This window comes from Geospiza fortis, unplaced genomic scaffold (genome assembly GCF_000277835.1).
Source record: "Geospiza fortis unplaced genomic scaffold, GeoFor_1.0 scaffold59, whole genome shotgun sequence".
NCBI classification, from domain to species: Eukaryota; Metazoa; Chordata; class Aves; order Passeriformes; family Thraupidae; genus Geospiza; species Geospiza fortis.
The window spans coordinates 2,624,811-2,636,618 of record NW_005054381.1 but is presented as its reverse complement, the minus strand read 5'-3'; the positions used below and the strand labels follow the sequence as shown (position 1 = coordinate 2,636,618).

The 11,808-nt window shown below is 61.6% G+C and overlaps 2 protein-coding genes across 2 annotated transcripts in view; one reads left to right on the top strand and one right to left on the bottom strand.

Moving 5' to 3' along the window:
- SEPTIN4 (septin 4) overlaps positions 1–2,705 on the top strand; it is a 6,164-nt gene extending 3,459 nt beyond the window's left edge. Inside the window, exons 10-11 of the mRNA XM_014308702.2 lie at positions 2,141–2,240; positions 2,496–2,705. Coding sequence (XP_014164177.1) covers positions 2,141–2,240; positions 2,496–2,555 — 160 coding nt within the window. The 3' untranslated portion in view covers positions 2,556–2,705. The remainder of the gene's footprint in view (positions 1–2,140; positions 2,241–2,495) is intronic.
- Positions 2,706–9,068: 6,363 nt separating this feature from the next.
- Positions 9,069–11,808, bottom strand: part of CCDC183 (coiled-coil domain containing 183) — a 5,353-nt gene continuing 2,613 nt past the window's right edge. Inside the window, exons 8-14 of the mRNA XM_005425127.1 lie at positions 11,631–11,688; positions 11,236–11,336; positions 10,820–10,980; positions 10,322–10,481; positions 10,083–10,202; positions 9,798–9,894; positions 9,069–9,181 (exon numbers count right to left, since the gene is read on the bottom strand). Coding sequence (XP_005425184.1) covers positions 9,069–9,181; positions 9,798–9,894; positions 10,083–10,202; positions 10,322–10,481; positions 10,820–10,980; positions 11,236–11,336; positions 11,631–11,688 — 810 coding nt within the window. The remainder of the gene's footprint in view (positions 9,182–9,797; positions 9,895–10,082; positions 10,203–10,321; positions 10,482–10,819; positions 10,981–11,235; positions 11,337–11,630; positions 11,689–11,808) is intronic.

Genomic DNA, 11,808 nt, shown 5'->3' with positions numbered 1-11,808 from the left:
CCCTGCAGACCCCGAGGCTGGGTCTGTCTTAGCTGGGAAATTGCAGCAGTGAGGGGCACCCTGTGACCCCGGGGTGGCTGTGGGGATGCTCTGGTAGCAAGGGTGACCCTGCATCTCCCCAGAGCTGGGGCTGGTTTGAGGGGCATGTTCCAGCAGTGAGGGGAACCCCATGTGCCCCCAGGGCTGGGGCTGGGGCCAGGGGTGTGCTCTGGCAGCAGGGGGACCATGTGTCCCCTCTGGGCTGGGTGTGTCTCCTCCTGTCCTGCTGGGGCAGGGATGGCCCGTCCAGCACCGAGGGGGATCCTGCATCCTCCTCAGGCTGGCTGTGGGGGGATGTCTGGCTCCAGCAGGGAGGGGGCCCCTGCATCCTCGCAGGCTCCAGCACCAGAGCAGGAGCCCAACAAAAGCCGGTGCTGGGGCTCTGCTCGCTGATCAGCCGAATTCACAGCACCCACGTCCGCTTTAGCCACCCCGAGGTGCTGAGGGAGCCCCCTCCAGCAGGGTCCCCAGTGGGACCCTCCAGCCGGGGGTCAGAGCAGAGTGGGAGCGAGTGGAGGCTCTGTGGGTCCCGGGGGACTCGAGCCGTGCTGTGGGGGGCTGGCAGTGGCTGTGGGCACCTCTCTCAGCACCTCTAAGTGTCTGTCCCTGTGTGCCCCGGGGCAGGAGCCATCCCTCCGTGCTGAGGCTGTGCTGCGGGGACTGCTCCGCCGACTGAGCCGGACCGGCCGGGCCGCCCCGGGCCTCGCCCTGCTCGCCCTGCCCCCCCCTGGCCCCTCTATAAAAGTGCTTGTTGGTACTCAACGCTGTCTTGGTCCTTCTGTGCCTGAGCAAGGCCCAGGCAGCTGCCCTCCGGGCGAGCCGGCCCTGTGGCCACTCACTATGGCCCTGTGGCCACCCACTGGTGTCCCACACAAGCTGCCCCTGGGGTGCCAAAGGACGCTGTGTGCTGGTGGTGTCACCCCAGCTCACCCAGGTTCGGGGATGTGTCACTGTTAGGTGGCACTGAGCCCCCAAGGCTGCCCAAGGGACAGGTGTCCCCATCGTGCTGCCCTCCCAGGGATGCCATTTTGGGGTGCCGAGAGCCTTTGCTGCTCACCCCATTGCTGGGCCCGGCTCCAGCTTCGTGTGGCTGCCAGGGCTGGCAGGAGCTCCACGTGGTCCCCACGTCCTCAGGGCCAAAGCAGCAGTGCCTCCCAAAGCGGCTCCTGAGGCGGCCAAACCCGGCCCTGGCGCTGGCCCAGCCCCCGCACAGCGGGACCCCGCGGGCAGGGATGGCCCATCCTGATCCAGACAGGGATGGCCCGTCCTGATGGGCCGGGGATGGCCCGTCTTGCTGGGACAGTGATGGCCCGACCTGATGGGGCAGGGATGGCCCATCCTGATCCAGACAGGGATGGCCCGTCCTGATGGGCCGGGGATGGCCCGTCTTGCTGGGACAGGGATGGCCCGTCCCACCCGTGTCTCACCCATGTCCCACCCGTGTCCCACGGTGTCCATCACCCTTTGCCCCGAGGGGACGCGCTGGCCGTGGCTGTGGTGAGGGCACGTGGCAGCACACGTGACCCTGCCAGCCACTGTTGTGTCCCGGTTGTCCCCACTGGGGTGGCACGTGGCATCCCCAGGGACGGGTGGAGCGCTGGTCCCTGCCGGTGCCATCCATGGGAGAAGCCAGGCCGGGCTCCTGCGCGGCCTCAGGGGGGTGCAGGATGCATTCCTCCGGCAGGAATGGGGGCAGAGGCTTGGGAAAAGGGTTTGGGGCATCCCTGGGGCTGGCAGGGCAGTGGAGTGCCTGGAGAGCCTATCCCGAGGCCAGGGGACAGAGGTTTTAATGTTTTAAAGCAGCAGGGAAAATACTGCCCCAGGAGAACCTAACCCCAATGGGATTCTTCCCAAAATAGGAGGGTGTGGAGGAAGTCCCTGGGTCCCCCCTTGGTTGGTGCATGGCAGGTTGGGGGTGCTGAGGTTTGGGGGCTGCCTGGGGCCGCTCACATCTCCCTTGCCTGGAAAGAGCCACTCTGAGGGTGGCCATGGGGCCCAGGGGCTGTGCAGGGGCTGCTGGGGACCTGCAGGGGCTGGGGCATCGGCGGGGCTGTCCCTGGGGAGCTGGGGCAGCACCCCCACCTCCTCTTTCTGCCCACAGCAAGCTGACCCGGGAGAGCGGGACAGACTTCCCCATCCCCGTGATCCCCCCGGTGCCGGACGTGGAGACAGAGAAGCTCATCCGGGAGAAGGACGAGGAGGTGAGCGTGGGGCTGAGCCCCCAGAGCCCTGTCCCCGCTCCCTCCTGCCCGGCCATGGCACAGCCATCAGCAGCCACCCCTCCCACAGCATCCCCAGCGAGCAGGGGCTGGACGTGCACCCAAGGGTTCCCCCTCCCCCGTCCCTAGCTGGGCGAGCCCAGTTTGTCTGGGATGCTCGGCCCGAGCCCCATTTGCACGGGAGCAGCGTGCCTGGGGCTTGGCACCATCCATGATCCCGGCTCTGCTCCCTTCCAGCTGCGGCGGATGCAGGAGATGCTCCAGAAGATCCAGAAGCAGATGAAGGACTCGCACTAGCCCATCCCTCCTCCTCCTCGTCCTCCTCCTCGTCCTCCTCCTGGCCCCATCAGAAATGTTTACATCACGCTCCTCCCGCCCGGCCCCGCTGCCAGACTCGGTACCAACACCCACCCACCACCTTAAGCTGCGGCATCGCCTTATCCAACCCCCAGCGCCCGCGGGGACACCCGGGGACAGCGAGGGACAGGGCACCCAACCGGGGGTTCCCTGCCCTGCTCCCCCCCACTCACTGGGGACAGCTTGGTCCCCCAGGCTTTGGTTTCCCATTTCTCCACAGCTCTGGGGAGGGCCCTGGCCAGCCTGGTCCCCACAGCGTGTCCCTTGTCCCTTTGTCACCCTGGGCTCCCTGCTTACAACCTTTATGCTCAGCTTGGCCCTGGCTTAAGGGAAGAGGAAGGGGGGCACTGGTGCCAGCCCCCCAGAGGCCCCAGCTGCTGAGGGGGACAGGGCTGTTCCCCTGGCCTTGGCTGCTGTGGAGGGACAGCAGCTCCTGGGGACCACAGGGGACAGAGGGGATGGAGGGACAGCCAGGGGACAGCCACCATCCTGCTCCATGCCAGCACCAGTGCAGAGGGACTGTGTCCAGCCCTGTGTCCTCACCCTGTCCCCACTGAGTGACAGCAGGGCTGTGGCACAAGGAGCACTGGGGAATCAGTGTCCCCAGGGAAAATCCCTTGGACCCCAAATCAGAGGCTGGGCACCCCCAGCCCGCCGTGATGTTGGCCCTGTAAAGCAATAATGAGTGTCCTGTGCCCCTGGCACCTCTCACCCCATGGCAACAGCACTAGCCCTGGCTGGAATTTCAGCCCCTGCTGCCACTTGCTTGTCTGTGGTGTCCTGTGTGCCCAGGATGTCCCTGTCCCTGCTGCTTCTTGGCACAGCAGCCCTGTGTATTCTCCAAGGATATCCCCATCTGTGCTGCTTCCCAGCGAAGTGCTGCTGTGTGTCCCCATGTCCCCCATGGTGTCCCCATGTTCCCCATGGTGTCCCCATGCTCCTCACCATGTCCCGGTTGGTGTTGCTGCCCTACAGAGCACTGCAGCTTGTCCCCCCTCCCCAGACTGTCCTCATCTGTGTTGCTTTCCCACAGAGCTATGTTGCATCTCTGTGTCCCCCTGGGATGTCCCCAGCCATGTCACCACCCTGCAGGGCTCTGTGTAGTGTCCCCGTGTCCCCAAGGATGTCCCCAGCTGTGTTGCTTCCTGCAAAGCCCCGCTGTGTGTCCCCAGGGTGAGCCCTGGCTGCCCCTCCAGCATCCCTGGGGAGATGGATCCAAACCCCTCTGGGTCCGGGAGAGCCCGCAGGGGATGGGGAGGATGCAGCAGGACTGGGAGCAGTGGGATCAGTGGGATCAGTGGGATCAGTGGAGCAGTGGGAGCAGTGGGATCTGTGGAGCAGTGGGATCAGTGGGATCAGTGGGATCAGTGGAGCAGTGGAATCAGTGGAGCAGTGGGACCAGTGGCAGCAGTGGGAGCAGTAGGATCAGTGGGATCAATGGGATCAGTGGAGCACTGGCAGCAGTGGGATCAGTGGGATCCATGGGAGCAGTGGCAGCAGTGGGTTTAGTGGAGCACTGGCAGCACTGGCAGCAGTGGGATCAATGGGATCAGTGGAGCACTGGCAGCAGTGGGATCAGTGGGATCCATGGGAGCAGTGGCAGCAGTGGGATCAGCGGTATCACTGGGATCAGGGGAGCTCGCTGCCCTGGAGATGTCTCCTGTCCCCACCAGGGCCCCCTTGCCGGGTCCCCCGGGTGGGGCGTGTCTGGTAGGGGCTGTGCCCGGCCGGGGCTCGGGGGTGGGGGCTGCAGGGTGCCAGGGCAGCACCCGGCCTGTGCCCCCCATGTCCCCGTGGGCAGGGACCCCCAGGCAGGGCCCTGCAGGGAATATTTAGCGCTTTCCTTTTTTTAATCTCGCTATTTTCTTACAGAAGCCCCTCCCCTGGCATGACGGTCCTAGAGGCGTTTATTAACGGATCAGAGAGTATAGGTTTATAAATTCTTATAGAGTAGTGGAAATATTTTTATCCCTCCACAACCGTTCTCAATAAATACGGCTGACCTGGCTTGTCTGCAACCCCTTGTGGCTTCCACCAAATGGGGGCACCCCGTGGCCCTGGGAATCCCCCATCACTGGGCATCCCACAGCCCTGGGCACCCCACAGCCCTGGGCATCCCCCATCCCTGGCCATCCCTCATCCCTGGCCATTCCCTGGCCCTGGGCATCCCCTGTCCTGAGGCTGGTGCTGGCCCGCTCTGTGGCCTCTTGTTCCCAATTCCTGTTCCCTTGCAAAAGGCTCAAAATGGATACTGGGGGGGTTTGTGCTGCTCTCACAGGGACACCCAGCTTGGGGTGTGGTGGGAGAGCCCCTTGGGATCCAGCTCTGGGGTGAGGGGGCACAAGGAGGGGTCTCCCCCTCTCATGTGCCTTGGGGTGCTGCGTGCTGCTGCTGTGGGGCTGGGATGGGAGTGAGGAGGGCAGAGCCTGAGCAGGGATGGAATTGCCCTCCACATGCTGCCTCTGGGCACCCTTGTGTCCCCCCACCAGTGGGGGAGCCCTGCCAGGAGACACCACCAGTACCTGTGCCCAGTCACCCCAGCTTGGGTCCCCATGGACCTGCTGGGGTGGAGGAGCAGGAGGAGTGGGCAGAGCAACACAGGGATAGATGGGCTGCATCTCCAGCTGCGCCCCAGAGGGCATCATCCACCTGCATCCCAACATCCCACCCTGCACCCCAATATCCCAACACCCCACCCCTGCCCCTGCATCCCCTCCCTCTCCTCCCCACAGAGCCCTTGGGCTGATCCAGCCCAGCTGAGTGCAGGGTCAGGGAGCTGGGACAGGGCCATCCCCAGGGCCACACAGACTGGGGAGGGGTGGATGGGTGGATGGATGGATGGATGGATGGATGGATGGATGGATGGATGGATGGATGGATGGATGGATGGATGATGGATGGATGATGGATGGATGATGGATGGATGATGGATGGATGGATGGGGGATGGATGATGGATGGGTGGATGATGGATGGAGGGATGGATGGATGGGGGATGGATGGATGGAGGGATGGAGGGATGGATGGATGGATGGATGGATGGATGGATGGATGGATGGATGGATGGATGGATGGATGAGAACTGAGGGTTCTGGCAGGTGACAAACAGGACATGAGCTGGCCATGGGCACTGGCAGCGCAGGAAGCCAAGTGTGTCCTGGGCTCCTCCCATCATGGTGGGCAGCAGGGGAGGGAGGGGATGCTCCCCCTCTGCTCTGCTCTCCTGAGACCCCTCTGGAGCTGATGCAGCTCATCCCAGCATAAACATGGAGCTGGTAGAGCTGGCCCAGAGGAGGCCACCAAAATGGTCTGAGGTGGTCCATGGTCTCTGCTGTGGAGGAAAGCTGCTTCATGGGACCTGCCAGCCCCACCCCCTGCTCTGCTGCCAGCCACTTCTCCCCTTGCTGAGGGTCAGAGCAGGGACCCCACCTCCTTAGGGTCCTTCCCTCCTTCACCAGCACTGCCTCAGCCCCACCTTGCTTGGCCCAGGGTACTGAGCCCCGCTGTGGCTGTGGCTGTGATGCCAGTTCCTGCTCTTCACCAGGCCAAACCCCCCCATCATCCCCCATGAACCCTCTTATCAACATGGGAATGGAAAATGTGCTTCCTTGGCTGGAAGCAGCTCTCACCCCAAAGGCTGGGATACACAAACCTCCCACACCCCACCATTGCAGCTCCAAGAAGGATCCCCTGGCTGCCTCTTCCTCCCCAGAAAGCCAACAGAGCCTCTGCTTTTGGTCCCAGAGTGGCTGATTTATCTGGTTCCCATTTTTCCAGAGGATAAAACCCAGCACCGACGCTCCAGTGACATCCCCAGCTGTGCCCACCCTTCCCTGCACTCCGTTCCATGTGATTTTCATCACACCTTTAAAAATAAAAAGCCCCAAACCCACTCAAACCCAGCCTTCCCAAGGCAGAGATTGATATTTCCACATGGCAAATTCTTCCATGCGATTCCCCAATGTCCTATTTTTGGTTTCTCACCAGTCCTGGCACTGGTTGCAGCATCCGTGCTGGAGCTCCAGCCGAGCTCAGAGGAAGGGAACAAAGGTTTCTTAGGGCAGAGAAGGAAATCTCCCATCTCCTTCCCTGGGCTGTACCACCCATGCCTGACACCTAATGAGACCTCAGGTGACATCAGTCCTGTTGTTTCCCTTTCCCCTTCCTTTCCATTTCCCTTTTCCCCCTCCGTTCCCTACTTATTCATTTGTTCCTTATATAATTAATTATACTTTCCCCTGTGGGAGAGCCCCTGCAGCCCCACCTTTTCCCATCTTTTCAAATCCAGGAACCAAGGCACTGCCTCCAGCTCTTTCCCCCCTCTCTAGTACCTCTTCTCCACTTGTCACATCCATTCCTGGTGCCACCTCTCCTGGATCCACGGGAGCCAGGAGCAGTCATTCTGATTACTTTGGGCTCTGTCTCTCCTGCATCCAGGGGAGCCAGGAGCAGTCAATTCCAATTGCTCCCATTCCTGTTTCTCCCAGACCCAGGGGAGCCAGGAGCAGTCATTCTGATTACTTTGGGCTCTGTCTCTCCTGCATCCAGGGGAGCCAGGAGCAGTCAATTCCAATTGCTCCCATTCCTGTTTCTCCCAGACCCAGGGGAGCCAGGAGCAGTCATTCTGATTACTTTGGGCTCTGTCTCTCCTGCATCCAGGGGAGCCAGGAGCAGTCAATTCCAATTGCTCCCATTCCTGTTTCTCCCAGACTCAGGGGAGCCAGGAGCAGAGCCAGGAGCAGTCACCCCGATTGCTCCCAGCTCCATCTGCGTGCCCGGGAGCTGCTGGCTGGGGGTGAGAGCCCTTCCCTCCTCTGGCAGCTGTGACAAGGGGTTGGGATGCAGTGTCTGAACACATCCAGTGGATGCTCCTGATGGAGCAGGTAGTCCTTGCATCCCCTGCTCAGGGCAGGAGGAGCTCAGAGAAGTGAAACCCCATTGCTGCTGCTCTGCCCCTCCTGTAAAGGCAGCTAAACCACCCCTGAATGGGACACACGCTGGAGCCTCCAGCCAGCTCCAGCTCTTCCATACCTTTTCCCACTACTCTGTTCCCCACAGCCAGTGTGGAAAGACCAAACCAAGAGCTTGACACATTTCTCAGGCTGGGAGAGCTGGGGGTGCTCACCTGGAGAGGAGAAGGCTCCAGGGAGAGCTCAGAGCCCTTGCAGGGCCTGAAGGGGCTCCAGGAGAGCTGCAGAGGGACTGGGGACAAGGGATGGAGGGACAGGACACAGGGAATGGCTCCCACTGCCAGAGGGCAGGGATGGATGGGAGATTGAGAAGAAACTCTTCCCTGTGAGGGTGGTGAGGCTGTGGTGGGCACACGAGAACACGACATGAACAGATGGATATGCAATTACAGCCTGGTCTTTACTTGCAGAAGAGCCCACCTGTGGCTGTGGATTCTGGGCAGCTCCATGAGATGCCTTTACTGACACGTGATGTTATTTCTGGAGCTTCCCTGAAAAACCTCAGGTTGTGCTGTGTTTTTTGAAGATAATGCCCATTCCAGGAGGCCCACCAGGAGCAGTGCTGAGAGGCCGGGGAGCAGCAGCTGCTCCTCCCCTCGCTGGGGATGTTATTGATGATGCCAGCGCCAAGCACACAGAAGAACAGGCAGGGAAAGGCTGCTCTGACGCTGACATTCCCATGTGGAAGGGGACAAGGTGCCCCTGTCCTGGCTCTCTGTCCAGGAGCACAGGCAGAGCCCCTCGGTTCTGGCTGTTCCTGGACAAACAGCACCATCTATTTGCAGCACGAGAGCAGAGGGGGCACAGCGCGGGACTGGGGATCCCGCCCTGGAGCAGCAGCCTCTGCTGTCCTGGGTCACACTGGGACAGTCCTGACCCCCAGACCCTCCTGCAGCCCTGGTGACACCTGCAGCTTGCTCCAGGGTCAGGGCAGGAGTTGCAGGACACGAGTGCAGGAGCAGGGAGGGGAGAGGCTCCAGGCTGGGGGCTCAGCTCAGCTTTGGGTCTCTCCTTCCTGGGTAGGCTCTGTCCTTCCACTCCCCTGCATGGACACGAGGACTCCCAACCTGGGACCCCACAGGACTCAGCCATTCCCCACATTTCCCCATCACTGGCTCAGACAGGCTCCAGCCCCTGAGGCATCAGAGGTCCCAGGAAGGTGTTGGCCCCACAGCACCAAGGGGAAGAAAGTCAGGCCAGCCCCAGCCTTGCTCCAGGGGCTGAACCTGTCCCCAAGGCAGCCCATCCCCACCTCCAAACCCAGCTCAGAGCCCCTCAGGATGGACCCCGACGTGTTGTGAGTGACAGAACTGACCTAGGACCACCCGTTCCAGCCTTACCATGGAACTGGGAGGAATGAAGAAGATCTGATTTATTAAACCTGCTGGGAAAAGCAGACTGAGAAAACTCAGCCCAAGGTGCTCCTGCCAGGAAAAGGGTACAAGGGGTGACCTGAGGCCTTCAGAGCTCACATGGAGAAACCACTACTTCTTCTTGCGACGTCTGGTGTTCATGCGGATCAGCTGCTGCCCCTGCTTCTTGATGTCCTCCCTGCTGGGGATGTAGTCGTGGTCTTCCTCCTCAAAATCCAAGGTGTCTGCAGGGGAGAGTGGAGACGAGGGGCTGGGGCGGGTCTGGAGGCCTGGACCTCTGCTGTGGCCATGTCCCTGGGAGAGCTGGCACGTTTTGTTGGGCTCATGGGATCCAGGAGAGTCCTCGTGGACCTTTCCACCCCAGCATCCCAGGGTGACCTGTGGGACCTGGTGATGCCACCACTGTGGCCCATCTCCATTACACTGCTGGGGCTTCCCATGAAGGTCTGGAGCTGCAATGTGGTGGGCACAGCTCCTGCTTTGCTAAAGAAAGGTGGTGAGCTGCCAAAAGCTTTTTGCCTCTTCCAGGAGCATCCACAGGCAGAACCAAGCACTGATTATTCTTGATGAGGGTGTTCCCTCGTGCCCCACATCTCTCCTTGTTCCTGCAGTAGCTTGGTGCTCATCATGCCACCACCTGCCTTCGTTCTCCCCCACCGCTGCCTAAAAACACCACCCACATCTGAAGCCTTGGAAACAGCCAAGGTCAGCCTCAAGACCTGGGGTCAGTTTGGAGGTTGGTGTCTGCTGGGCCAGTGGGAGACAGACAAGGACTCCCCCCTCCCAGGGGGCAGGGCTGGAACAGTCACTGTAGGACATGTCCCCACTGTGCTCTCCTACCATCTTCTGTAGCGTCCTCATCCTCAAAGGAAATCCTCAGGTTCTGTTTTTCACCTGCAGTTCTTTCCTCCAGAAGGTTCCTGACCTTGGCAAAAGTCTGTGAAAGACAGCCTGGGTTGAGTGCTGGAGGGCAGGCGGGTGTTACAACCCAAGCACCATGGGTGTGCCATCGGGGCTGAGCTGCTCCATGGCTCTTCCCTGGGGCCTTGCTGAGGAAGGATGGCTTGGATGGCCTTGGTCTGGGAGGGCCCTGAGTGTGTTCCCAGGGCCACCGAGCCCCCATACCTCGCTCTGTTCATCAGTGCTGTCCTCGGGCCGGGCTGCCGCCTGCTGCTTCAGGAACTGCAGCTTCTGCTCACAGTGCTGCAGCTTCTCCTCCATCCCCAGCACCGCACCTGAGTCCTCCTGGGGGAGACACAACCACCTCGGTGGGGACAGCCAGCCGTGGTGGCCGTGGTGGCCGTGCCAGGTGTCCCTGTGCTGCCCTGCCTGCATGGCCCTGCTGCCCTGGAGCCCCGTGGTACCTTGCCAGGGATGGAGATGCCCTGCAGGCGGAGGAACATGTTGTCAACGATGTTCTCAAACTCGATCAGGCGCTTCTGGTTGTTCAGCATGTGGGCTCGCATCTGCTCCAGCCGCGCCTCCTCCTGCTTCAGGTTCTCCCTCAGCTCCTCCTCCTGCATGCTGGAGCCAGCCACACGCACATCACACAGCTGCACAGGGGTGCAGGGACACCCCAAAGCTGCTCCGAAAGCTGTTCAGGTTGCCCCATCCCCAAATGCAGGCCAGCTCCATGCTGCTGGCAGCACTTCCCATGCCCAGCAAGGAGAAAGGGAGCTCCTGGACCCCAGTGGGAGCTTTGGGTGCTCTGCTCTGCCAGCAGCAGAGCTGGGAGCTCAGAAACCCTCCCAGTCCGGGAGGAGTGCGTGGCTGCAGTGGGGTGCAGGTCAGGGTGCCTGCTGGGACATGTCCCCCCCTAAAGTGGTGGCCTGGCTGGCAAAAGTGTGCAAGGCCAGCAGCACCTGGCAGTGCTGACAGGCTGGTTGAACTTCAGTTTGGCCTGCTTGGACTCCAGGTTCTGCAGTGTCTTCTTCAGCATGTTCTTCGTCTCGTTGCACTCATCGATGTGCTGCTTCAGGCTCCCCAGGGATTTCCTCTGTGCCTCGATGCTGCTGGGGATGTCCTGGCCAGGGGAGACACAAGGACTCAGCCCAAAGTGCTCCTGCTGGAAGCCTCGGGAGGGTTACAGCACCATGGAGCTCTGTGGTTCCTGCTCATGGGGAAGGGAAGGGCAGTGCCTGCCTGCAGACAGGGGCTTTGTGGGGCTCCGGGGAGAGAAGAGCAGATAACTGCACAGGGAAATGGGGGGAGCAGAGAGGCCGCAGCCCCCCAGCACTCCAGCAGCCCCAGGTTTTAGCAGGGATGGGTTTTCCATTACCCAGAGGCAGGAGCACTGCAGGGCAGTCTTTGCCTTCTCCATCTTGTCGGTCACAAAGGCCTCGCGCTGCATCTTGGCCATGGCGGCCTCCACGTCAGCACCTGGGGTGGCAGGGAAGGAACAGGATGTTCAGGGAAGGAGCAGGGCAGGGTGTCCAGGGAAGGAGCAGGGCAGGGTGTCCGGGATGGAGCAGGGCATGGTGTCCAGGGAAGGAGCAGGGCATGGTGTCCAGGGAGGAACAGGATGTTCAGGGAAGGAGCAGGGCAGGGTGTCCAGGGAAGGAGCAGGGCAGGGTGTCCGGGATGGAGCAGGGCAGGGTGTCCAGGGAAGGAGCAGGGCACGGTGTCCGTGGCTGTGCCCACATCCCCCCGCCCTGCCCCCTGCCAGGCACTCACCCATCAGTGTTTCTGAGGAGCTCTGGTCCTGCTCTGCAGAGAGCATGGACACAGCTTGCTGCAAGGACAGTCACTGTCACCCCTGGGGGCTCAGTACTGCAGGCTGCCCCTGCCCTGCCTGCCCCACACCCAGCTCACCTGCCCCACACCCCAGCTCACCTGCCCCACACCCCAGCTC